Genomic DNA, 27,633 nt, shown 5'->3' with positions numbered 1-27,633 from the left:
TTCCAGGAAATAGTCTAAACTCAATTCTCCTGAGGGACCCAGGCACCTCAGGAATCCTAATTCTACCGCACAGGCAAGAGTTGGGGCTGCCTGCCCCGCTCTGTGGCTGGAGAAGGGCAGTCCTCCTGATTAGGGTTTTTTGTTTGTTTGTTTGTTTGTTTGTTTGTTTCAGTGATTTCCTTTCTCCTCACCCTACTAGGCCTTCGCTGCTAATTCTTAGCTTTCCTCCCTCCCTCCCTCCCTCCCTCCCTTCCTTTTTTTCAGACAGGGTCTCTTGTAGCCCAGGTTGGCCCTGAACTCTCCATACTTCTGCCTCCACCTCCTAAGGGCTGGGATGATAGGCATGCACCACCATTCCCAGTTTATGCTGTGTTGGGGATTGAACTCAAGGCCTCACCCATCCATGCTAGGCAAATACTCTACCCACTGGGCTACTTCTTTGGTGTGTTTCTCAGTGGCTCGAACAGAGCCTAGTTCCTGCGGCTGCAGGGTGAAAGGCTGGCCAGGGTGACAGTGTTCAAGCCCAAGCGGCAGCTTACTTCATGCGCCGCTCCATGGACATGGCACAAATGTTCCTCCAGCGCCTGTCCAGGCTCCTGGTGGTCTGCTGGATTGAGTCACACTCGGTTTCGTTGGCACACGCGTCGGAGTCATGCAATAGGACATCACAGATGTTGAACACAGACTCGACCCCTGCGCTGTGTTGTTCGATATCTCTCTGCAGGTCCTGCAGTTACAGGATAAAAGCACTTGAGATGCTGGTAGTGGAAGGGGGCGGGCTGGCATCAAAGGATTCCTGCCCATCCTTCCCTCCCCACTCGCTAGCCAGGGGCTCACAGGTGTCTGGGGATTCACATAGACTCAGCCTGTTGTCTGCATGTGGCCCTGTGCTGTGGACACCTGACCAGCCTACATCTTGGCAACTGTCAGCACCAATGTACTGAATTATGGTACTGGGCAGGGGGGAGGTGCCCACCACACACTGACAGATGGTCCTGCTGGCCCTGAGATGCTGCTGCCTGGCAGCTTTGGGTATACATGGGGCTTAATCCAAACCACCCAGTTCCAGGTGCCCCTAGCAAAGACTCGATTTGGGGAAGGTGTTCTTTGGAAACCAGTCTGGTTAGCAGGAACTCAAACCAAAGCAACAGACTTTTGACCTTTGATCTTGGATGAGTCATACAACTCTCAGATCTATAAAGACTTTTATGCTGACCCTACACCACCCCCCCCCAGCAGCTGCAGGCACGGGAGTGGGGGGGGGCCTCCTCAGGAGCCCATCTGAATGAGGACTTCATGGACCCCAGGGGAGAATGTTGAGGCTTCTCACCCATGGGGTACAGCTGAGGCTGTGGCTTGGGGAGGGAGAAAGGCCTCTGGAGTCTTGGCCCATGATACCAATAGCCATGGGACTTCCTTGATTAGATAAAAAGAATACATATAAAGAGACAGTTCACGGCCATAGGAAAAAGGTGGGTCGTCAGTTTCTGCTTTCTTCCGCTTTTTAAAACACAGCCCAAGACTGCCTTGAACTTCTGACCCTTCTGTCTCTACCCCACCTCCACCCTGTCCAAGTCCTATGACAGGCATGCGCCAACATGCCCAGCCTGGGAAATTTCTTTAAAAATAAACATGGCTTTTCCATCATCAAGAGACCAAGAGAACCCACCCCACCCTATGTCTTGTGGGTGCGGGTGGGCTGGGTGTTGAAAATCAATTGAGAAGTCTTCCCTATCTTCTAGATTCTGTGACACATGATGCTATCTAAATGCCACCACGAAGTAGCAAAGACAAAGTTCGGTTCTATTTTAATTGTTTCATTACTATGTTTCTGAAATGTGTATTTTACATGAGCCACTGTTAATTGCACTCAGGCTGTAAGTCAGGCCGCAGGAGTGTTATTTCGTTAACAGTGGCCACCACCCACAGAAAGGCAGCTGAGGGTCATTCCAGGCCACTTGGATATTACCGCTGTATGACTACTGGATGGGCTGAGTATTTTCATACATGCCTTCTGATAAACGTAAGCCTGGGCATCCTGCATTCAGGTAGCAATGAGAGCAGGTGCCAGCACACATGCATCTCAGTTCTCAACCAGGCGGTACTGAGCTCAGACCCAGCGTGAAGACACTATATATTTAGATGCAGAAATGCGCTCTTGCCGGGGTCTTGTGAGGTGATATGTGCCGTGGACTTCCTCAGTTCTGTAGTCAGGGTTCAGCCTGAAGTATTACCGGGGCAGGAATCACTGCAGGGTCACTACCAAGGCAGGCTTTACAGTGATTGCATTTAAGTAGAACTCAGCTTCAAGAGTTCTTACTGGCTTGCTTACAAGATGGTCTCTGGCTTTTCAGAAACTTACTGGCATTGATGCATGTTCTTTTTAGCAACGAAAGCAATAAATCAGCACTCCAGAGAGTGGTACTGAATGAACATAGGGGCACTTTTAATCGGAAAAATGCCCAGGATGTCACCTGGTTCTAGCTGGCTAGGATAGTTTGGAAAGGTGCAGAGAAATTCCAGCCCAGAGGTAAACATGAATGTCATCTACTTTAAGAGTCATTTCAATGATCTCATATTATCATTAATTTTAATATCTAACTTAAACATTTTATGTATATGGGTGCTTTGCCTACATGTCCCATGTATGTGTACCTTGTGATTGCCTGATGCCTACAGTAGGCAGAAGTGGGAGTTGGATCCCCCCAGCTGGAGTTACAGATAGTCACAAGCTGCCATGTGGGTGCTGGGAATGGGACCTGGGTCCTTTGGAAGATCAGCCAGTGAGTGCTGAGCCATCTCTCCAGCCTGTCTTACACTATCAATCCAGCTTGTGCCGAATAAAACAGCTAGAGAGCAGACTATGCGGGGCAAGTGGTGGGAAGAAATGAGTTCTGAGGTAATTGGGAAAGAGCTACGGAAGAAGAAGCAGGCATCAAGAAGAGACCAAAGCACTGGAGAGGAGGACGTAGGCAGAAAGAATGGGGATAAAAAGAGCCAGGAAGTGGGACGGAGGAGAAATCCCAGGCAGGATCCCACTGGCAGTTGTAGGCTATCTCCAAGGAGAGGCTCAAGGGACACACAGCCAGGCAGCAAGTTGAGCTAGTGAAGGTGATGATTTGGGAGTTTGGAATGACGCAGAGGGAAAGAGGCTACTGGTAATCAAAGAGTGAAAGGTACCCAACCATCCCCTAAGCCAAGGGACCCCTCATATGGAACCAAGAAGCCAACAAAACAAAACAAACCAGGAGAGAAATGCTGGGAATCGACCCAAGCGGTCCATGACCGAAGAGCTCCAAAGTCTCCACTGTGTTTTCATTTTGAAGTGGTTTATAGCCTTAGCACCAGCCATTGAGAGGAGTACATGAAAAGATTCAGAGGGCCTAACCCAGTGGTTCTCAGCCTTCCCAATGCTGTGACCCTTTAATACAGCTCCTCATGTTGTGGTGACCCCCCAGTCATAACATTATTTTGTTGTTACTTCATAACTGTAATTTTGCAACTGTTATGAATTGTAATGTAAATAGCTGATATGCAGGATATCTGATATGTGACTCCTAAATGAGTGGAGACCCACAGGTTGAGAGCCACTGGCCCTAACCTTCTTTCCTCTGCCAGCTCCCTAAGGTCATTACTAAGAGGACTGAGGAGTAGCAGGGGTCGTAACAACTTCAGGAGCTAAGGACTTGTGAGAAGGCAGCATTAAGTGATTTCCACTTTTTAGGTCTTATTTCTAGAGGCAGCCAAACAATTTATGGTACTTATTTTGGATGAAGACATAAACCAAATTTCAAGAAATGGCCTCTCCATCCTTCTTTGGAGTAGTATTCCACCTCCAGTGTTTCTGCACTTAGAGTAACACACACACAGCAATGGTCTTTTCATTGCAATCACTAACAATTTACTCAGTGCATTTGCAGTAGGTGGGATGAGACCTCTTCTGCCCTCAAGAATATCCGAATCCTAATTTCAGAACCTGGAACTGCATTAGGCTACATGGCATGGTGGTTTGGATGTGAATAGTCACCAGGGAGTGACACCATTTGAAAGGATTAGAAGGATTAGGAAATATCTCTTCATTAGAGGAAGTGTGTCACTGGGGTTTCAAAAAGGTTTCAATGCCCATGCCCAGACCACACATTCTCTCTCTCTCTCTCTCTCTCTCTCTCTCTCTTGATCAGGATGTAACTCTCAGCTACCTCTAACACTACACTTTTCTGCTGCCATGATGATAATGGACTCAATCTCTGAAACTGTGAGCAAGACCCTAATTAAATGCTTTGCTTTATAAGAGTTGCCTTGGCAGCCTGGTCTACAGAGTGAGTTCCAGGACTACACAGAGATCCAGAGCTACACAGAAAGACCCTGTCTCAAAAAAAAAAAAAGTTGCCTTGGTCATAGTGTCTCTTCACAGTAATAGAGCAGTGATTAAGATACATGGTAAAAAAGAATTAAATTAGTCAAACATGTGACCATATAATATCAACATCCCCCTGATTATCTGGGTGAGTCCAATGTAATACCCACTTAAAAATGGACAAGTTAGTGAAAGGACAAATATTTAGTCTATTTAAGGTGGCAAAAAAGCCACCTTTAAACCAATAAAAGGCTGAGTGGTAGTGGTAGCACACACCTTTAAGTCCAGCATTTGGGAGACAGAAGCAGGCAGATCTCTAAGTTTGAGGCCAGCCTGGTCTACAGAGTGAGTTCCAGGACAGCCAGGGCTACACAGAGAAACACTGTCTTGAAAAACAAAACAAAACAATGACAAATTTTAAAACAATAAAAGATAGATCTGACTCAAGATAATTTATCATTAAAGGGCATCTTCTGAGAAAGGGATGGTGGCACACACTTACAAATCTTGGCACATGGGCCGGGCGGTGGTGGCGCATGCCTTTAATCCCAGCACTCGGGAGGCAGAGCCAGGCAGATCTCTGTGAGTTCGAGGCCAGCCTGGGCTACCAAGTGAGTTCCAGGAAAGGCGCAAAGCTACACAGAGAAACCCTGTCTCAAAAAAACAAAAAACAAAAAAATAAAACAAAACAAAAAAAATCTTGGCACGTAGTAAATGGACCAGGAGCTCAAGGTTACCCTCACCTATGTAGCTAGTTTGAGTTGGGTAACACAAGTTATTTATCACTACATATACACAATATTTGTATTGTCACACATATACAAAACTGGGGTGCTCCCTTCTGGTCTTGACTGAGCACTTGCCTAGCATACGAAAGGCACTGGTTGAATCCCAGGAGAGAGGGGGGTTAGAGAGGGTGTTTGTGCACTGTATCCAGGTGTGGTGGTCTGAACGAAAATGGCCCCCAAAGGGAGTGGCACTATTTGGTGTGGCGGCCTTGTTGGAGCGGGCGTGTTCTTGTTGGAGGAAGTGTGCCACTGTGGGGGCGGGCTTTGTGGTCTCTTTTTTCCAGCTTCACTAGTGTGACAGTCAGTTGCCTTCTGGTCATGATGCAGCCAGCCCCAGGTCAGCCTGCACACCGCCATGCTCCCCATCATGATGATAATGGACCGAACCTCTGAAACTGTAAGCGAGCCACGGCAATGAAATGTTTTCCTTATAGGAGTTGCTGTGATCACGGTGTCCCTTCACAGCAATAGAAATGCTAACTAAGACACCATGGCTCTACTTACAGTAGTTGGTAGGTAGCCTTTTGTTTCTCTGTTGCTGTGAGAAAACACTGGCGAAAAGCAACTTGGGAGCAAAAGGCTATTATCTGGCATACAGGGTATATAATAATAGTTCATGACTGACAGAGGCCAAAGCAGGAACTCAAGGCAGGAACTGAAGCAGAGACCATGGAGGACTGCTGCTTACCATCTCCCTCCCCTAACTTGCTTGGCTACCTTTCTTATAGAGCCCAGGCCCATTTGCTTAAGGATGGTGCTGCCCACAGTGGGCGGGGCCCTCCTACATCCATTAGCACTGGAGAAAATGTCTCGGGGCTAGGTGTGATGATGTGCACCCCCAACCCCAATACTGAGGAGGCAGAGGCAGATGGAGCTCTGAGTTTAAGGCTATCTTGATCTCCATAGTAAGTTCCAGGCCAGCCAGGGCCACAAACTTAGATCCTGGGGTGGGGGGTGGGGGCCCTAGAGACTACTCAGTAGAGGCAATTCCTCAATCGAGATTCTCTCTTCACAGGTCTGTGAAGCTGATGTCGGTATGATAAGGCAGAAGGCTGAGGGTTTGAAGTCAGTCTGGGTTATATAGCAAGACACTGTATCTCAGTCCAAAAAGGAATTGCACCCCTAATTCATTGCCTTTCAAATTATGTAAAACACAAGAAAGACGAAAATGAAAACCTCACCGAGCCTCATAATTAAGGTGTGCATCTTCAGCACTGTTTGCTCTATTTCACCAAGAGCCATGTGAAGGGGAAGGAGGCATTCAGAGACGGATGCCTCACACACAGAGTGGAAGACAGCCGAGGGCAGGCCCGCCGTGGCCTCCCGGGGTGCCGCCTCTCCTCCTGGCACTCCTTCCTGTCCCTCACCTGCTGCTCGGCAAGCCTCTTCTGGATCTCCTGGTCATCACAGACATCGTAAACAACCGGCTTGGAGAGCTCGGACTCGATTCGCGCCAGCCAGGTGCGGAGGTTGCTCATGTTTTTGTCCAGCTGCTGAATGAAAGCAAACGTCTCCTTCAGCTTCTTCACCCTGAATGCAAGGGGAGAGAGAACCCGTTATCGGCACTGGGGAGCATGGGCCACGACGGACGCTGCCGAGCAGCGGGGCATCTGTCCTGCTTTGATCTCATAGCAGAAACAACTCCCACGTCCTCAGGTATGCCCGTTCACAGAGTAGGCGACGCTGCAACACTGCCTGGGTGATTTTTCACAGGGGACTCCGTCTAGCCAAAAGTCCTGTCAAACCCACACGGACTCCTCCTGATACCCCGACCATTTTCTGGGGCTCCACAGATTGGAGGGAGGATGTCATTTTCCTCTCTCCCAAACACCTATCCTGAATACTTCGCTCCAGCTTCTGTCACCGGGATACCCAGGGAAGAGCAGTCAGTGGCTCTCCCTGGACAAAGACCGAACACACGACAACCCTACCACTTCAATGTGAGGGTTGGTGCTCCAGAGAGTCTGCCTCGTGGGCTTGTTATGGGGCACCTCGGAGTCAGAAAGAGAGAAGCCGCTCAAGCACGGATCTGCTGGCCGCCTCTCTGGCAGCCTGCCTCAGTTTCCTTCCAGCCTGGCTCGGCGTGCAGGAAGTGTGAGAGAACACATGTAGCTTGCACAGTGGAGCTTCGAGTTCACACAAGGCGAGGAGCTACTGAGGCAAAAACCATCTTTGCTGGTCCGAGGCGGGGTCTCGCTGAGTAGCTCACACTGGCCTGAAGCTCACAGATCCTCCTGCCTCTGCCCTCCTGAATGCTGGGATTATAGATGCGTGCCACCTCGCCTGGCTGCCCACGGTTCTTCACACCGAAATGAAAGGCTTTAATCAGCGGCTTCCCTGAAAGCCCTAAAGTGGAATGAGCGCGCACTGGCACTGTTGATCTGGGGGATTTGGATGAATCCCAGAGACGTGAAGTAATGGTTTACGGTTCAAATCCCTACTTACCCGTCCTCAGGTCGGAAGATGCCGTCAGAGCTGCATCCCCGGCTGACGGCAATGGAAAGAGAAACTGAGATGCCGACCTCAACTCACAGGAAACACACTGCCTGCCACACCACCACCAGCTCTTAACCGCACGCACAACTTCCTTCTGGCCTCCATGCCCTCCTACCCACCTTTGGTTCCATTTCTGGAGGTAAGTCCTGATTCATGCTCGGGATCTTTCAGCACTCCGCTCTCTACCTTGACAAACCAGTTTAAGCTCATAATCGGTTTAGCACCTCAAGCAATGTGAAAGGCCTCTTGGCCTCTTACCAAAAGCCGGTCCTCTTTTCTTGGGGGATGCTTCTTCCACACCTGCCCACCCAACCCTGCCCCCATGCTCCTGGAGCACCAGGGCAAGCGAACGCCATTGTGAGAGACACTCTCCACTCTTCAGGAGAGAGAGAGGCCGTACCTCTACGTGGCTGTGGAAGGGGCTGTCAACAAATTACTTGTTCGATGAAAACATGCACAGTCATTTCCCTGTAGGCGGTTTTATTTTCATATAGGTCTTTGGTAGCTCAGGCTGGCCTCGAGTCTTTCTGTGTTGTCAAGGGAGATCTTGAACTTCTAAACCTTCTGCCTTCGCCTATGTAGTGTTGGGATTATAGCCATACAGGGCCACACTGGTTTATCTAGTGCTGGGCTTAGTGCATGCTGGGTGAGCAATTCTACCAACTGCACTATATTCCCCACACCTCCAGGCCACAGTTTAAGTGAACCAAAGAGTCGGTGTATTTCTATCTCACCATCAACCAAGACAACCCCTGAGGACTGCCTTCCAGTTCTAGCTCTGTGAGCAGTGACTTGTATGACTTTAGGAGAATCCTTTCACCCCAGGCCCCTCTACTTCAAGCCTCTGAGGTCTCGCAAACCTCGGCAATAAGGATAAGGCCAGAGCACTGCAGTCCAACAGACCAGGTCTGTTAAAGTCCCGTCCAACCGCCATCTACCATCTATCTACATACAAGCTCTACACCCCTGCAAGATTCTTGACTCAGACTCCAAACGTCCTTATTATCTAGAAAATGAAGCATCTTGCAGGTGATGTGGGCCAAGGTGACAGATAGCCACCGGGATATAATAAGTGTTCCGCAGCTATTATTCTCAGTAGCTCCATGAGACGGGGAGGCTTGAAGGCAGGCAATTCAGTCTGTAAGGGCTTAGGTTTGAGTCCTGGCTTCATTAATCTCACTTGTAAAGTGGGGCTAAGAGTGACGCCTTCCTTCACTGGGTTGGCTGGGAGGCAGGAGACGTATATGGAGGACATTTGGGACAATCTCCGACAAGGACAAGTGCCCAGGAATTATGGCATGATCAGTTCCAAGGAGGTACATTTTCCAAACTGCACTCCTGCAGCAGACAAACGCTCCTTCAAAGCCATGAGATGATTTATTGAAAAGCCAGTAACTGAATCCGGGCCAGGCCTGGATACGGCTGTAACCTAGATCCTGCCTTCATTCCCGTGGTTTACCACTGTGCCGTTCTTACCTCACCTTACCACCCTGACTGTGCAAGGACCAGAAGCTGTCCGCACGGCTGTGAGGGGGCTGCCCTCTAAAAACCTCTGGCTGGAGAAGGGGCCTGGCCATGAGAACTTCCTGTTCCAGCGTTCAGGCTCAGTGATGATCGTCCTACTGTTTCCTGCTTGTTCTTCCCCTCTTCCCAGGATGCAGCTCACTATACTTCCAACCAGCACCTGATCCCACGGCACTATGAGAATCACAGCGTTTTATTTTATTGTATTTTATCTTATTTTATTTTAACAATAAGAGGCCTGGGAGCTAACATATAATAGCCTAGGCACAGCCATGTTTACTTCTGTCAGCCAGAGGCTAGGGATGTTACGACTCCCGGAGAAGGAGAGGAACAGTCTGCCTGGCTCTCCTAGGACTGTGGTATTCAAAATGAAGTACTCAAGGCAGACCAATGGAGAATGGAAAGAAAATACAGATGGAGCATCCCTAATCTAAAAATCGTAGTCGGTAATGCTTTTCAAAAGTCCAAACTTTCTGAGTGCTGTATCACGCCATTACAAGTGAAAAACCCCACGTCAGACCTTATATGATGTCTATAGTCAAGACAGGTGCACTAAAGACATACAGAATTACCTTAAGGTTGTGTATGAGAAATACCAATGACTTCCCAAGAGATCTCATTATAAATATGCAAATATTCCAAAATAGGAAAAAAAAAAAAAAAGCAAAGTATGTTCTTGAGCATTTGAGGTAAAAGGACACTTAGCTGTACCAGCCTTCTCATGTGGAACCCGTTCCTTTAAAATATCTACATTGGACATGCTTTGTAACTCATAAGGAAGCCACAGTAATGGAACATCTATGTAACCTGCTAACATTTGTCTCATATGCGAACATATGTCAGGCCTGCTGTATCTCACATGCTAGCAACTCATTTAATCCTCCCAGTGATGCTCACAGGTACTATCATCTTTCCTATTAGACAGTTGAGGAAAAGACGACATATTTGGGTTAGATAACCAGCCCCAGTCACGAGGGCCATTGAAACAGCAGGGGCAGGGGTCTAACTTCTGGAGGCCCCGTGGCTTGCCACACACCTTGCGCATACAGATGTGCATAGATTGGGGCTAGAAGACGGGTTCTGCTGTGGTCAAGGAACACGGTTCAGATCCCGGGCACGGTGGCAGAGGAGTCACATGCTGCTGTGGCTTGTGGCTTATAGCCAGTGCATGGGGGGAGGCACGAAGTCACAGATAATACTGCTCACGTTTCCCTTCCATGGTTTTCTTTCAATGTACATTTAACCATTTGCTCTTGCTTTGGGTCCTATGCACATTGCGAGGATTCGATGGTAGCTCGAAGATGGGTCATAAATCCCACGGAACTGATGCAACGTAGAAATCACCACACGGCATCAGAAGTACTCAGAAATCCCTCCTGGGTGAGGAAGCGACAGTCACCAGTTTGTCTTTCCCGTCAAAAATGATGGCACTGCCCTATTTTAAAGGCCAGAGGACACCAGCACCACACTATGCCCTCAAAGCAACTCACTGACCTGCTCTGAGTGGCGTGTAAACTATTGACAGCAAGTTCACTAAGTTCGCCAAGTAGAGGAAGGGAACAAAGGGGGGGGGCAGAGAGAGAGGGAGGGAGGGAGGGGGAGAGAGAGAGAGAGAGAGAGAGAGAGAGAGAGAGAGAGAGAGAGAGAGAGATTGAGATTCACCCAGGCAGAGTGTCCTGCAGGTTAACCTCTGCCCGGAGTCCTGACATCCCTGTGCACTGGAATCAGAATGTTTCTCAGGCAATCGTCTGACAATGAATTCCAAGAACCAACAGATACACTGTTGAAATTTATACGGTTCTGCTCCCTGCGGATGCTGCGACTCAACTGTCGCCTTCCCCGGTCAGGAAGCATGTGTGCTTTGCTAATCCCGAGGGCTGACCTCTACATTTGTTAGCATGGCTCTCAAAACACTGAGAGCTCCACTTAACATCAGGAAACAAGGAAATCTCCTCAGAGACCGGCCTGTCGGCAGATGGTGCCTAAGCATCACCCACCTAGGCAGTTTATGTGGCTCCCATAACCTCTGCGCTTGCCCATGTTTATCCAGGTAATATTGGTCCTGTATTACCTCTGAACATAGGACATACACCCAGGAGAAAAGAAATAGGGTTTCCTGGGCTGAATTCTAGGACTGATGATCAAAACAATACTGCTAGGTACAAAGGAGAAGCCATCCACGCCAAAAGACATTTTTCTATGAAACCAAGCAGAATTAGAATTATGCCCAAGAGTAGCTGTAGAGCAGAAGAGTTCTATTACAGGAATTATGGGTAGAGATACAGGGCATGATCAAGGTGAATGAAGTTTTTCTTTCATCTTAACTAGAGATGGCTCAGAATGTAACCCTGAAGAACACAGCTCCCCTTCCAGAATGGTCAAAATGAAGGTGAGTTGGTAGTCAGTACATACAGCAAGCAGAAGTCTTGCTATGTATGCGTGAGGCTCTAAATATCGAATGCATATTTATCTGGAATAATTCATATTCATGCACATGGAGTAATATACCTTTCAGCCTTGTTCTCAGGGTAAGCAGCAGACAGGTTATAAAAGCTCAGGTCAGCGTAAGTTAAGAGATGCCTATGTCAATGTGGACAGCCTAACAAAAATTAGCAAGAGGAACTGAAATGATCAAAAGCAGCTAAATCTGGACCGAAATAAATACTCAAACCTATGGGCAGCTGTCAGTTGCTAAACACACTGTACCCAGCCTGCACAATTTTATCTTTTCACAGAGCTAAATATCTTCATAGTAAAATTATTAATCTCCACACCCTGATTTGAGGGCACAGACAGTACAATACATTTTTAGAGCCAACTGCTGCTGTGGAGCATTTTTTTGATGCCGGGATATTTCTATTTTCTCCACAGCATAAATGCATCTCTGCCGGCTTGTCAGAGGCAGACTGCAGATATCACAAGCATGCTGACGCCGGGAGAGAACCCATCCCCCGAATGGCTGAGCGCACACACACTCTGCAGCCACGGTCTCATGGTCTCATCGGTGATCTCCATTGTAACCACAACAGCGAGACACACAGAGAATAGCAGCGGCCACCTGGGTCGCGGGTGCGGCTGTCGGCCGAAATGGCACTTACTGTTTATGAGAAAAAACCATTCCTTAGGTTTCAGCGGACGCTCCAAGTTCCCGGCTGCACCTCCACCTCCTGCCCAGGCGGCCCCTCCCCCTGCCCGGCCTGCCCTCTTCATTCACTGGCTCAGCATCTTCCAACCAGGCCCTCCCCAAGGCTCCTCATCGAGAGGCGGCAGCAGCACCACCACCGGCTGGCTCATGGGCACAGGGCGATGCCGGCTGGAAGAAAGACACCTTTTCTCCGCTCTGCAATTTTTAATCTGTTTTGCCCCCTTTGCAAAACAGGAAACGTCTCTCTCCAGCTCTTTCCTCACACACACACACAGCCTTTGTTCTGACGCTACAGGATTGCCAGGCTGAGAGGAGAAAGTCCCAGCCTTATCTTGGCACCGTGATATGTATAAAGAGCTATAAAGCCAGGGAGGAAACATTTAGATTGGGAACACGGGGAAAGGAGATTTCTGCTCTATAATTTCTCTGTGTCACGTTTACAAACAGCGGTGGAACCTGAAGCCCGAGCCACGCAGGGGTGCCTTCCTCTCAGGGGTCCTGAAGAAGACATTTCCCTAAGGAGTTTTCCTCTTGCCTGAGATCTGCTGTCCTGCCTGAGAAGGCCAGAGTTCATTTACTGTATTCCACGGACTGTTGCAGAAAGACTCCACCTTGCAGTACAAATGGACCTCAAGACAGAGATTTCAGCTTCTCCTTCCTGGGTTTTCCAAAATGTAGGAACACGGAAAGCCTTCTTTCTCCCATGGAAATGGGTCAGGCCTGCTCCTTCCCCTATTTTGAGACCTGATCTCCTGTGTTCCTACAACCAACCACTTAGCTATGACTATATCCCCACCTTGGAGAGCAAGCCTCCTCTACCAGTGAACCATGTGCAGGTTTGACATTTCTCCTAACACGGGGCACCCATTTTGCTCATGCCCACATGTGGGGCTGCCCCTGTGACCTGCGTACGGGACACTGAGGCTCATTTCCTGACACACGCACATCAGGGCAGTCGCTTCCTATCTGCTGACAGCTGCTGTCCCCCTGGGGAAGCCCTCGACTCCCAGGAAGACATTTCTGCAGGGTATGTAACAAAAGTCATGTGCTCCAGAGGTGGAATAGTTGGGCCGACGGCGAGGAAAATGGAAATGTGGGGGCCAAGCCCCAGCTGGCCCTCCCCTAAAATGCCCAGCAACCTTCAGCTCCTTCCCGGCACCTGCAGTGGTTAAAGGAAGCCAGCTTCCTGACTGGCTGCATTGTTTGGCCTTTCACAGTGACCTTGAGAAAATGCAGATGGAAGGAGAGTCATGCAAAGTGTTAGCCCCTTCTACAAGGGACGAAAAGCAGTTGCCAGGGTAATAACTGTTGAGTTTCAAGGACAGCATTTTACTTGCTATTAGTATAAACTGGATAGGCTTTTCACAACGGTGGGGGAAATGTGAGAAGTGTGTTTGATTTCTTCCAGTGTCTCTCCGTGGACTTGATATTTCTGAAAACAAAAGAGCCATCCAATGTCAATAGGAAGGGACCAGTCTTTTGTTTACATGCTACTGTCTGAGCTGAAGCCTCTCCTTCATACACTAGCATAAGGATACTAAGCCCGTTCACGATGATGCCATTGAAGAGGCATTCAAGAGAACAGCAACAACATTTTCCTTGGAAATTGTAGATAAACAATTCTAAATGAAAATGATCGCTAATGATCCTCACACAAGTAGACTGTCAGCGCAAACCTTCCAAGGGAGCTCTTTCAGGCACTGGAAATTCTCATCCGATTGTTCACCCACACCACTAGAAATAGTCTCTAAACATGGTCCCACCCTAGGGCTGAGGGGACCGCGCAGGTGGTAAAGTGTGCTCCACATAAGCATGAAGACCCACGTGCTTAGAGCCCCAGCACCTACACAAAAGCCGAGCATGGGGGTATCCATACTTGTCACCCTAGCTGGGGGATGTGGGTGGATAGGAGACAAGCAGACAGGTGCATTGCAAGATCTCACTGGCCAGCCAGCCAGCCAGCCCATGAACGTGGGGCTGTGAGGTGCCATGGAGGCAGATGTGTCTGGATGGACCTCTGATTGCTTTGCTACTCTCTCAGCTGGATCTCAGCCCTCACTGACACCCTGCTAGGGAGGCAGGAAGCAGGGCCTGTGCGTGGCTCCTCAGCATGCAGACGGAGGTCAAGACGTTTTCACAAATTTCTGATTTATTTCACTCCACTGCCCATTTTTTTCTCAAACAGCATTCCTATCAATCCTGAACCACACTTTGGCACCCCACCTGGGCACATGTTAGGAATGAAGGTCTTGGCCTCACCCAGACCTGTGGATGGAGCAGCTCTGGACCTGGGACACTGAGGCTGGTTACGCCGCACACTGAAGCTTCTTCTAGTAGGCAGACCCTGACGCGAGTTCTAGGTTTCAGAACAATTTCAATACAGTGCCTTGGAAAGCCAGCATCCCACGGGAGCCGGGCATGCCCTTAAGATGCTTTGTGCAGTGAGACAGAGGAACTTTGGCTCCTGGTCCCACCCTGAGCAGACGTCATTTCCCTTCTGAGTGGCAGTTTCTCTCTCTGTAAATGAAGGCTCGGGCTGACCTCAGAAGTGTTGTTTCAACAGCCCAAAGAGCAGATGTGAGGAGCCTGGCTCTGCTCACCTTCCCCAGGGAAGCCTCGTTGTGTGAAATGATCAGATGTCATGTAGCTTTAAGAAACCTGGTGTCAGCCGGGCAGCGGTGGCAGTGGCGGCGGCGGTGGCGGAGGCGCACGCCTTTAATCCCAGCACTCGGGAGGCAGAGCCAGGTGGATCTCTGTGAGTTCAAGGCCAGCCTGGTCTCCAAAGCGAGTCCCAGGAAAGGCGCAAAGCTACACAGAAAAACCCTGTCTCGAGAAAACAACAACAACAAAAAAACTAACAAACAAACAAACAAAACCTTAAAAAAAAAAAAGAAAGAAAGAAAGTGGTGTCCTGTTGTACTAATTATTTTGAAATTTGTTGAGAATAAAACCAAAGTACTAGATTTTTTCTTGGCGGGGGTGGGTGGGGTGGGGGGATGGGGGGTGGGGGGATGGGGGGTAGGGAGCATGTCTTTCTTTTCTTTTTAACCAGTGAATGAGACCTGCTTTAGTGGGTCTTCGAGTACTGAACATTATGCCAAGCCTTCAACTTTAACATAGGTTTATGGTGAAGATTTCACAGGGGTCTAGTCATCTAGTCAACCAACTGGAAGGGTCTAGGGTGGCATGGGGAGGTGACAACTGTCTGAGCTGGGATCCTGGTTGCCTTGTGAGCTGCCTCTGTTTGGGTAAGTTACTCAACTTCAGCCCTCAGTTGCTATGAGATAATGCTCTTGTACACTGGTTTAATAAAACACTGATTGGCCAGTAGCCAGGCAGGGCGAGCTGGTGAGAGGAAGGGCAGAGTCACGAGTCGTCAGCCACACGCAGAGGAAGCAAGATGACAAGGCAGAACTGAGAAAATGTACCAAGCCACGAGGCTGAACATAGATAAGAATTATGGGTTAATTTAAGTGTAAGAGCTAGTCAGTAACAAGCCTGAGCTAATGGCCAAGCAGTTATAATTAATATAAGCTTCTGAGTGATTATTTTATAAGCAGGCCACGGGACTGTGGGGGGCCTGGCAGGACTGGAGAAACCTTCTGACTACATTGAGAAGGGAGAAGTGCTGTGTGATACCTTTCTGTACGCTGTGAATATGTGTTGCTCTGATTGGTTGATAAATAAACATTTTGGCCTATGGCAGGGCAGGATGGAGCCAGGAGAGATGATCCAAGAGAGATAGGGAAGGGAGAAAGGAGAGGGGAGAGAGATACCAGGAGAAGCAAGATGTGAAAGTACTGGTAAGCCACGGCCACGTGGCAACTTACAGACTAGTAGAAAAGGGTTAAGTTATAGGAGCTGGCTAGCGAGAAGCCTGAGCCATTAGGCCATACGGTTTGCAATACAAGCTTCTGTGCGTTTACTTGTCCGAGCGGCTGTGGGACAGGCGGGACACAGGAAAGCTTCCGACTACTGGGTTTGTTTTTTAAGTCAGTTAAATGGGTTGATGGTACCAACCTCTCAGAGTGACACTGAAAACAAGCGAGGGCTGGAGAGATGGCGCGGCAGGTCAGAGTGGTTCCTGCCCCGTCTAGTGACTTGAACTCTATCCCTGGGATCCATACGGTGGAAGGACACTCCCTCAGGTTGTCCTTGGGCCTCCACGATGTGCCATGACACTCCTCTCTAGCCCTCCCCCATAAGTAAGTGTACTGGAAAGATCAAGTGACATCGCGCACCAAAAGCATATCGTTCAGAACTCAGTTGGCAGCCCCAGGCATGTGCTGTTGTTGCCAATTGTGCTGTGTCCAAGAAGGCTGATGAACTTTCAGCTGCTGTTTTATCCCCTTCTCCACCAAGGAGCTGGCCAGAGCTGGGCAGCCAGTGAGGCAGAGAAGCTAAGAGCCTGCTAATGTCTGCCGTGATGTAACTGAAGAATGCATGCTACTCTCCTCTTTGGAAGCATAAGCTAGGTCTCACTCCTGAATGGCCCATGAGCAGGTGTGATGTCACCACACCCTTGATCAGTGTCAAGTACCCAAGCTGACTTGGAAGATAAAGACAATAGCAGCAAGGCCACCATTAACCCAGTGGTAAGGATCTTGTTCTCACCCATCAGAATACATATCCACGCAACAAACACATGGGACAGTGTGCTCAGCCCTAGGAATAATTATTTATTTTAAATTTAATTTAGTGCGTGTGTGTGTGTGTGTGTGTGTGTGTGTGTGTGTGTGTGTGTGAGAGAGAGAGAGAGAGAGAGAGAGAGAGAGAGAGAGAGAGAGAGAGAGAGAGAATGTGTGTTGTGTGATGTGAGAGCAGGCACACGTGTGGCCACACCACTCCTGTGGAAGGCAGAGGACAAATTAGTGGAGTTAGCTCTCTTCCTCCTCCTCTACGTGGCTTCTGGGGATTGAACTCAGATCATCAGTATTGCATGAGAGATGCTTTTTACCCAGTGAGCCACCTCGCCTGTCAGGCCACGGGCACAATTTAACTGAATCCCTGGCCTCACACAAGAAGGACCTCTCTTACCTAGATATGACCATGGGGATCTGCGTCCACTTCACAATGAAAACAATGGATGACTAGCTCACAAACAGGCTTCTACCTGCTTTTCTGATCCTATGTCAAAGACGCAACACACGTCACGTATCTGAACAGGGCACAGCAGCTTTGGATGTGCTGTTGGACACATTTGGAAGACTTGGAAAGAGGCTTAGAAAAGTTAAATCACATACTCAACTTTCTACAGTGAATGAACAGGACAGCCAGCAAAGGCTCAAAACTTAAGCTACTACTGTCCTGTTTCTTTATCAAACGGCAGTTGAGAGACGCTGAATCCAGCCCCGCCTCTTCCTCCAGCCAGTTCCCCTGGATCTCTCTTTAGGAACTTTGTCAACATTAGCAGACCACGGTGGACTGACTTGGACTTTGCTGAGGAGGCCAAATCTGTGGCTGACATTCAAGGCCCCAATCTCCCCTAGTGTCATTTCTAACACTTGCACCAAAGGGGCTTCTTGTCGCTTCCTGGGTGGCTCTGCCCCGGCTTCACCTCAGACCTGTTTGCTCATACCAAGGATCTCTCCCACTGCCTGCAGCGGCCAGCAGGCATTTCAGGCCTTCACTCAGGACCATCTGGGATGGCTCTTTCCTTGTCTCCAACCCTCCACTCTCAGCAGAAGATAGGATCTGGACTCTCCATATGCTTGGCTCTACTCCTGCCAGATATCAGCTCCCATTAACATAACTCACCCGTCTTACTTCCTGCCTGCTCTGCTCATAGCCATCACCTCTGCTGAGTCAGGTTCACTTATGGTTTCCAGTGATCAGCAAGGTTAAGGATATGCCACGTCATTAGCAGTGTCCCATTCTTATCACTCTCCAAATCTTAATACATTCTCCAGGCACTCCCCTGGAATTCCAAATCATGTGCACGTTCACACCTGAGCACACTATCTTGTAAAACATGTGCCGGGCCAGTGGCAGACACTGTGGCCCAAATGATCCCCAAATAGGATGTCTCTGAACACCAGGTAGCAAAAGAAAAACACGTGGAGGTTTTTTTTTTTGGGGGGGGGGGTGAGGGGTAGGGGAGTGCACCCCTTACAGAGAAGACTTGAAAACAGAAGCCATCTAAAAACTTGGGGCATCACCACTGGTTGTTGATGGGAGAAAATATTACCAGCTCTGTTTTTGGACAGCATCGCACTGGAGAACAGAGCTTGTTTGTGGTCACATCTGAGAACAAGATGCCGTTCAAGTTGTACTCTCCAGTGGACCAGGTGCCCATCAAGGACCTGGCAGGGTTACAAAGGATTCCCTACTTTGGGTGTGCACTGGGCGCCTGCTGTGGGGGCAGTCAAAGGCCCCCACCTGTTATCCCATAGAGTGATAGGCACTCTAGGACTAGACAGGCATACTTTCATGGGGGACACGTTAATTCTAGCCGAGAGGGGCAGTTTCTAAATGAGATCACCCCGTTAGGACTTCTCAAATTAAGTTTTCGACTCTTGTTTAAAACAAATCCAGCTGGGGGTGGTGGTGAGTGCTCGAAGCCCTGGCTGCAGGGAGGCAGAGGAGGGAAGATGGGTTGGAGGCTGGCCTGGGGAACATAGTCAGACCCAGCTCTCAACAATAACAGTAACAACAGCAGCAACAACAGCAGCAGCAGCAGCAGCAGCAGCAATCAAGATGGTAACTCAGTAGTGGTAGAATGCCAGAGTGCTTGTCTCCCGTGTGTGTGAGGCTGGATTTTAATCCTTAGATTCCCCCCCATGCACACACCCCCCAATTCATGTCAAATTTTACTAAGATATCATTTTCGATCACTGTTCAAATCAGGATCCCTACTCATCTCCCCGCCGGATGGCAAACCTGTACGTTTACGAACCCGCCAGGTTACCACACAGGAAGACTAGACTCAGTGAACCAGCTCTGGGAAGGAAGCAATCATCTCTAGAAGTCAGTCCGTACAGATGATCTGAGGCCGTTTCTTACCTTGAGCCAATGACGTCAAAAAGATGCTGCCAGCGGTCGTTGATCTTGCTGAGCTTGTCCTCCACCTCGGCAGCCTTGGCCTTGCTGCTGGCCTTGGTCAGCTGGTCCCCCATCTGCTTCAGCTGCAGCTTGTTTTCGCTGAACAAGCTTATTTCTTCCATGCAGTCCTGACAGGCACCAAGGGACAAGGCCCGAGTCACCACCGCCAGCTCCGTCCTTCTCTAGCCAAGGGCACACGCGCTTCTCCCTTAATGTCCTTTTTTGGGTTTGTTTTTATTTTATCCGACAGGGTCTCACACTGAACTCCAGGCAATACTCCTGCCTCCGCCTCCCAGGTGATGGGATTGCAGGCATGTACTACCATGCTGGCTAAATTAGTTTTCATTGGAAAAGAGCTAACTGTTAACAGTTCTTCGAGGAACAGTGTATGCCAGCTAGGTGACTATCACGTCTTAAAGGCAGTGGTGACTTTCTCTCACTGTGTAGCCCAGGTCCTGCGGCTCATGATCTGCCCATCTCAGCCTCCTGAGTGTTGGTATAGGCACGTGTGTTCCCATGCCTTCCTGTACTTCCTTTTTCTATATCCCTGTAGTGCTGAGGATTGAACTCAGGGCTCCATGCATGCAAGGCAAGAACTCTGCCATCTGGGCTATAACAGCCCCTCAGTTTCCCCTCCCAAATGTGGAGCTGAGACTAACCGGATTTAACCGAGTCGGCCTGAGGCCAAAGCTTGCCCAGGGTTGATGGAGAGGTGTTTGGGGTGACTGAACAACGATGCTCAAGTGACCACTTCGGTCACGAGCCTCTTTCTTTGCTGCTGGCCTTCTCTTTGACTCGGGTTCCACTTCCCAATAACTAGGTAAAACCATCACTGGCCAGTCTTCCCAACGGAGGGAGAGCAGCCTTCCTCAGCACGGCATGCGCCTGTGACAGGCTCACACGTCCTGCCTTTCCTACCTCTCCCTTTGGAAAGTTCAAAAATGGTCTCTCGAAACATGCACGTTGCCACTAGAAACACCAGCGACAATGTAGCTCTTAGAGCGGGGCAGGAGCCCTCGGCCCTCCTCAGCGCACCCACGTGGGCACCCCACCCCCACTTACCTTCTGTAACTTTTCAATCATTTCTTCAATGCTAATATCCGCTGTCTGGAGAACTTTGTTTTCCATCTGGACCAGCCAAGCACACAATTCCTTATTTTTTTCATTGAACACGATCCACGAGTTGAGTCTGTCTTCAATCTCCTGCTTGCGGACAGTCACCTAGGTAGGACATGCATTTGGCAGCTGAAGCTAGCCAGGAAGGAAAATCCCTTGGCTCCCAAAAAAGTGAGCACCCCCACCCCGCCCCCAATGCTCACACACAAACACAAACGAGCACAAAAGTCATTCACTTTTGTCGACGGCTCTAAAACCTGTTTCTTTCTCTTAAAACCTAGGGCTCAGCATTAACCCAAGTTTTCTCACCCTTGGTAACTGCCATTAAAAACTAACAAAAGGTGAAATGATGGCATTTGCCCTCTATGTATTTACACTATCAAGCCACACTAAAAAATCAGAAACAAGAAAGGTTAGGTACATACAAAATCATCACTCAACTTTGTTTTTCCCTGTGCTTTCAACAAAACACAAAGTTACTGATTGCTACCTTGTAACTTTGTGGCCTAAAACTTTTCCCTTTCAAAACTGATCAAGCCCCTTTGTCCAGAAGGCCAGTGTTCTGCTTACTTATTTTGAAAAATATCACTCAGATCACAATATTAAAAAAAATAGTATTTTTTAGTAATGTACACAAATGGACCAGAAAACTTAAAAGATGCAAAAATGTTTGAGTATTTAAACAAAAAATAAAACCCAAAAGCAATTCATTTCGCCTACTTTGCTCTTACACAGTGTAGCTTTTGTCTGAAAACTATGAAAATGTCACCAAAACTTGGTCTGGAGCAAGCAGGCTGACCCCCAAACACCCAGCGTTCCATTATGCTAACACCAGCCAAGGGGCTTCCCGCCCTCCTTAGAGGGCTACAATTTATCAATTAAATTTACATCTAGATAATACAGAGCAGCCTTCCTTAAGGTACAACTGTTCCCAGTTTCTAAAAATCCTGGCCATCCTAAGAATTTAAATGGGGTAGCTAAGAGTTCTTTTGGTAGTTTTAGCACCCACTTTATAGAAAAAAAAAAAAAAAAAAAAAAAACACGGCGCACTCCCCTGAGATTTTTCTCACCATGTACAAAAGAACCTCTGCTCTCCCCAGAGTGAGATCAAGGTACCAAATACTTCTGTGTCCTGCCTAGCCAAATGTGTTTAAAATCTATCCCTAGAAAAACAAGCGTTTTGCTCCCAACTCCTCCGGCATCCACTTATTTTAGCTTTTAAAACTCTGGGTATGTTGTGCCAGGATTGAGCCCACAATGGTAACAATTAGGACCATCTGGAGGATGTTCTTTGAGTTTTCTTAACTCTTAGAAGACTCAAAAGATTCTGAGTATTTCCTTTTACATAAAACATGAATTAGAACAACTTAACAGACACTTACAGCACATTGTAACTACTAAAAATCAAGTTTTTAATAAAGTGTTTTTACTTCAAAATGTAATTAAAAGTGTCTTTAGAACACAGGTACTTAAAATGTCAAATTTATTCACACACACACACACACACACACTAAAGATTAAGAAATTAACTTTTATTAACTTTTCCTGAGAATTATGTATCCTTAAAACAGTATCTTTAAGATTAATTGAACCCTTTAATTTCACCTTCATCCTGCCCCAGACTTGAACTATGTAATACTCTAAACACAATTCCATCCTTCCTCAGACTACAGTCAATCACTTCAGAGTTTAAAACACCAGCCCCTAGGGCTAAACATCTGATTGCAGGGAAGCCTGGCTCTCAGATAACCCCTCCCAGCCTGTGGGCATCTAGGTTATGGTATTTGGTTCAGGAGAGGGGACCTCTCCTAATAGCATACTCTGATTAGTGCTCATCTGTGCAAGCCACGAAGTAGAATCAGTACAAGCGTGACCCTTGCTTACATCCCAGCTTAAGGTGACCTTAAAACAAAAAAACAACCCAAAACAACTCAGTAGAAGTGTGCAAAGTTGCACAGTGAGCTCTGCTGAAACAAAGGGGTCAAATCTGTTAAAACGGGTGGCTACCTCCTAAAGGAACCAGAGGAGGCACAGAGGTCCCAGTACCAAAGGGCCTTTGCTTCGAGGAAGTCAGGATCCTTCCCTGTAGCCTTGGGACATTTCAGTCAGCTCCCCTCAGCTCCGCACAAAGCTGAGGGACTTACCCTCAGGCAGAGGTCCTCCCATTGTCTGTGCAAGAGCTCGATCTGCTCCTTCAGAACCGTCATGTCCTCCGCCAGGATGCGCTGGCTCAAGTCGGCCTTCATAGTTTGAAGTTCTTTCAAGTTGTGTGTCCAGCTAGCCAGGGACGTCTCTACTTCCTGCATTTAAACACAAGGAGAAAGGGGGGAAACCGCCTTCAACTCCAGCTGCTGCTGTTTCCAAACCTGTAGGCTAATTCTTTGATTAGGCTCTGGGGGAGGGGAGCCTGGGAAGGGGAGGGACCTTCGGAATGAGAAACAGCCGCTACCACAGCAGTCCTGCCTGGCAGCCTACAGTCACCTTTCTCTCAGGGGACAGACAGCCTTTGCTCTCTTCAAGCTCATTTCTTCAGGCAGCTGGAGTTTAATAAGGTCATTCTGCTGGAAAGTCACCCAGGCCCTTTACTGCGTGTGTCATGGAAGAAAAGCAAAATGTACACACGCTTCTGGATTAAGACCCAGGGCTATGTTAAGAGGTAGGTCATAGAAAGTGTGATTTCTCACTTCCAAAATGCCTGGGTGGGTGCCCCGATAACACTGGGGCCATCATAATATGTCAACTTCTGTTTGGAAGGAGTTATTTTTGATTTTCTAAACAAATGAATATAATGGAAGGGAAAAAAAATGCTTGCTGATAAATGGCAGAGATTAATTAGCACATAGCTTCCTCCTTTATTTATCATCCATCCGTCCATCCATCCATCCATCCATGTGCAGGAGAGCCAACCTAGCGTCTCACACTAGCTAGGCAAAGACTACCACTGAGCTGTACTGTCAGCTCCAACTAGTTTTTAAAGTGAAGTAGTTTTTCTGATCTAATGAACTGTAGCAATTAATCAAGAAAATTCTTTTCACTATAGAGGAAGTGAAAAGAAACAGCTCAAACACCCCAGAGTCTATTAGGTTTTCAATGTAGTTAGAGTAACTTCTCCATGGCATATTTTTCCAGGCCTCTCTGTTCCTGCCCTTCAGTTGAAATCTGAAGGAAGAAACTGTATCGTTTATGTCAGAAATCAGTAATGAGGCGCTAATTCTGTCTTTTCAGTGGTCTACATACTATAGTGGCAGGATTTCATTACTTGCTAACTTTCTCTATGTTTCATAAAAATGGCCCAGAGGAACCTTTCAAAACTCACATAGAAAGAAATGGCCAGGCACGGTGACACATGCCTTTAATCCCAAGCACTCAACCACTGAGCTACATCCCCTGCCTGGGACACAGACACGGACATGGACACACACACACACACACACACACACACACACACACACACACACACACACAGAATATAGCTGTGAGGTTAGCATGTGTTTCTCTAACAGACTGTATTGACAGATTGTCAGGGACCGTGTCAACACTGATCCCAAATGCACTATTTTTGAGATACAGCCTTTTCTTCACAAGTCACTTTCAGTCACAAAGTTTTATCACGGCACCTGCCACATGTCTGGTATATTTGGAATCCTCAGATATCAAAATGTACAAAGGAAAAGAAGGCAGTTTGTCAGTTTGTACCAATAAGTTTTTTTTTTTGTTTGTTTGTTTTTTTGTTATCTGTTTGATTTTGCAGTAACAGGGATTAAACTCAGGGCTTCATGCAAGTTGGGCAAATGATGGGGTCTTGCTATGCAATACTGAACAGCCTTGGTCCTCCCTACGCAGCTTGGGCTGGGTTCCAACTTGTAGTAGTTCTCCTGCCTCAGCTTCCTGAGCTGGCATTGGAGGTTTTGTATAACCACACATGGCTAAGGGCTTTAAAATGTTCGTAAATGTTAAGAGAGAAACAAATGAAGGATGCAAACAATGTACGGGGAGGTCCACTGTGTTCGCCAATTACAGCCGATGACCACTCTGTAGAAACGTTCCAGAAAGCATGCCTCAGATCTGGGCGTGTATCTCAGTGGCAGAGTGCTTGCCTAGCATGCACCAGCCTCTGGGTTCCTTCCCTTGGAAGAACCATTCATCCCACCACCCACCCAACTAAAGAAAGCTTCTGTCTTTAGCTTAAAATGCCCCAGATTTGCGAGGAAATGATCGCAAAAGAGAATAGAAGAGAAAGAACAGAAAATGACTGCAAAAGTCAGTCAAAGCTTGTTTCATCTTCAGTCTGATAACTGGTCTGTAAGATTCCAGTTACCCCTACAGAGTGTAAGGTAAAACTTCAAGTTGTTTGTACATAGCAGCATATTACCACGCTTTGGCTGGACTCCCTGTGGCAACATGGAAGCAGAAGCCTTCTCCCATGGCATTAGTTGATAGTGAGATTGTCAAGTCCCATTTTTCTGCACTACCCTTTGAACTAAGGGGGATGGGTAGATGCTTAGTCAAGTGCTTGCCCTGCAAGTGTGAGGATCTGAGTTGGCCTTAACACCCATGTGAAAAAGCCAGGTATGGTGGTGTGAAAAAGCCAGGCATGGTGGTGTGAAAAGGCCAGGCATGGTGGTGTGAAAAGGCCAGGCATGGTGGTGTGAAAAAGCCAGGCATGGTGGTGTGAAAAAGCCAGGCATGGTGGTGTGAAAAGGCCAGGCATGGTGGTGTGAAAAAGCCAGGCATGGTGGTGTGAAAAGGCCAGGCATGGTGGTGTGAAAAAGCCAGGCATGGTGGTGTGAAAAAGCCAGGCATGGTGGTGTGAAAAGGCCAGGCATGGTGGTGCATGGCTCCCAGCACCAAGGAGGATCCCTGGGCTTGCTGTCCAGCAAGTCTAGCTGTATCAGTGAGCTCCGGGTTCAGTGAGAGACCCTGCCTCAAGTAAAACAGAACAAAGCAGATAGTAATTGAAGATAGCCGTCAGCATCAACCTCTGATCTCCCTGTACACACGCATGCGTATCAGTGCATGCACACACACGGATGTGTATACACACACGCACAGAAAGGGAACAAAGGATGAATACACTCTTATATGCTTGTACATGGATGGACTGTCTTGGGAAGAATAGACAACGAATTAGTCACATCAATTGTTTCTCTCTTAAGGAATGAATAGGAAAAAAAAACTTACTAAGCATCTTATGAACCTTCTGAATTTAGAACCACATGACTACATTATTCAAAACTTATTTTAAAATGAAAACTGTCCCAATGAGTCAATCTTTCAACAAGTCTAGATGTCCATTGCAACAATTTTCATAATAATAGACAAGAGTCTATGAAAGCTTTATATTTAGAGAATTTACATGTCAACTGACCATCCCTTATTTGAAATGCTTGAAACTAGAAGTTCTTCATATTTCAGTAGGGATGCTCCGTGTGTGTGTGTGTGTGTGTGTGTGTGTGTCTGTCTGTCTGTCTGTGTCTGTCTGTGTCTGTGTCTGTGTGCTGTTATTCCCCACATCCCCACATGAACTTGGCTATAATGGGATGTAGCTTTATGAGGAAAGCAGGCTCAGTCTGGCTGGTGGCTCACAAACTCTTCTGAGATGATAGCCACTGTCCTAGACAGGCCTCCAGTTACCTGGGATCCATTTGGACTAGACAGGCCTCCAGCTACCCGGGATCCATTTGGACTAGACAGGCCTCCAGTTACCTGGGATCCATTTGGACTAGACAGGCCTCCAGTTACCTGGGATCCATTTGGACTAGACAGCCTCCAGCTACCTGGGATCCATTTGGACTAGACAGGCCCCCAGTTACCTGGGATCCATTTGGACTAGACAGCCTCCAGCTACCTGGGATCCATTTGGACTAGACAGGCCCCCAGTTACCTGGGACCCATTTCAACTAGACAGGTCTCCAGTTACCTGGGATCTGTTTGGACTACACAGGCCTCCAGTTACCTGGGATCTGTTTGGACTACACAGGCCTCCAGTTACCTGGGATCTGTTTGGACTAGACAGCCTCTAGCTACCTGGGATCCATTTGGACTAGACAGGCCTCCAGTTACCTGGGACCCATTTCAACTAGACAGGCCTCCAGTTACTTGGGATTGGTTTGAACTAGACAGGCATCCAGTTACTTGGGACTGGTTTGGAATGTGGTCATGGGTTGGATAAATTTGGGGATCTCTGCCATGATTGTTTCCACTGATAAAAGGGTTGAAGCACAGACTCTGCTGGAAGCTGAGGTGTGCGACACTTGGGGAAACGGTGACTCCTTAAAAGTTTCCAATTCATGACTAGCCCAGGTGTCTAGACTGTATGGAAGGAAATTCCTGCGTATCAACGGAGAGCGACACTGAATCCTCTCACTTGTTACTGGCATCTTGATCTAAACTTGATGTAGCCGGGTCTGGCTTTAAACTCTCTATGCAGCCGACCTTGGCCTTAAACCTCCATCTTTCTGCCTCCACCTCCCATGCCCTGCTAATGACAGTTTGATATTAAAGTCAAAGAAAGAGAGAAGAGAACTGAGGAACAAATCTTGTTTATATGTTAATCTGATATCTGGCATGGGTCTATTAGGTAAGCAGGCACCAGGAAGCGAAATGGTTAGTTATAGGAACAACATTTCAAAATGGGCTTTCACTTCAAACATATGCAAACATCAATTCCTGAATGAACTGAGATGTGAATTTAAAAAGCAAAGCTTAGAGACATCCAGGGGAGATATCAAAGTGTATTTTGTGAGTTACAGATAGATTTTCTAAAGAAAAAGGGGGCACAATTGTATAGGAAAATATTCATATATTCACCTATATTAAAGTCACACAAAATTGCTGGGTAATGATGGCAAGTACTTGTAATGCCAGCTCTGGCAGGTAGAGGCAGGAAGACCAAGAGATACTACTAGCCTGGGCTATATAGCAAAACCCTGTCTCAAACAAACAAATCAAGACAAGACCATAAACCAAAAAATCCCAAACAAAACTATAAAATCTATTGCTCACTGTGGTGCTTTGGATAGGAATGATTCCCATAGACTCATGTTTGAGAACTTGGACCAGAGGGAGAGTCACTCTTGGGAGATGTGGAGGAAGTGTGTCACTAGGGGGTGGGCTTTGAGGTCTCAGAAGCTCAAGCCAGTCCAGCTCACTTCCTGCTGCCTGTG

General features: G+C 47.8%; 1 protein-coding gene across 15 annotated transcripts in view; it reads right to left on the bottom strand.

Annotated features, from left to right (window-relative positions):
* Syne2 (spectrin repeat containing nuclear envelope protein 2) overlaps positions 1-27,633 on the bottom strand; it is a 320,688-nt gene that overhangs the window by 16,659 nt on the left and 276,396 nt on the right. For 12 of the 15 annotated variants that reach the window (XM_076550884.1, XM_015992010.3, XM_076550887.1 and 9 more), the window contains 5 exons: positions 22,612-22,767; positions 20,414-20,572; positions 19,313-19,479; positions 6,513-6,675; positions 540-727 (listed from right to left, as the gene is read on the bottom strand). In XM_076550884.1, coding sequence (XP_076406999.1) covers positions 540-727; positions 6,513-6,675; positions 19,313-19,479; positions 20,414-20,572; positions 22,612-22,767 — 833 coding nt within the window. Of the gene's footprint in view, positions 1-539; positions 728-6,512; positions 6,676-12,263; positions 12,596-19,312; positions 19,480-20,413; positions 20,573-22,611; positions 22,768-27,633 lie in introns of those variants that run through there. The other 3 variants (XM_076550891.1, XM_015992014.3, XM_076550890.1) reach the window with 3 other exon arrangements.

This window comes from Peromyscus maniculatus, chromosome 14 (assembly GCF_049852395.1).
Source record: "Peromyscus maniculatus bairdii isolate BWxNUB_F1_BW_parent chromosome 14, HU_Pman_BW_mat_3.1, whole genome shotgun sequence".
NCBI classification, from domain to species: domain Eukaryota; kingdom Metazoa; phylum Chordata; class Mammalia; order Rodentia; family Cricetidae; genus Peromyscus; species Peromyscus maniculatus.
The sequence above is the reverse complement of the archived record's forward strand: the minus strand, read 5'-3'. Positions and strand labels throughout refer to the sequence as shown.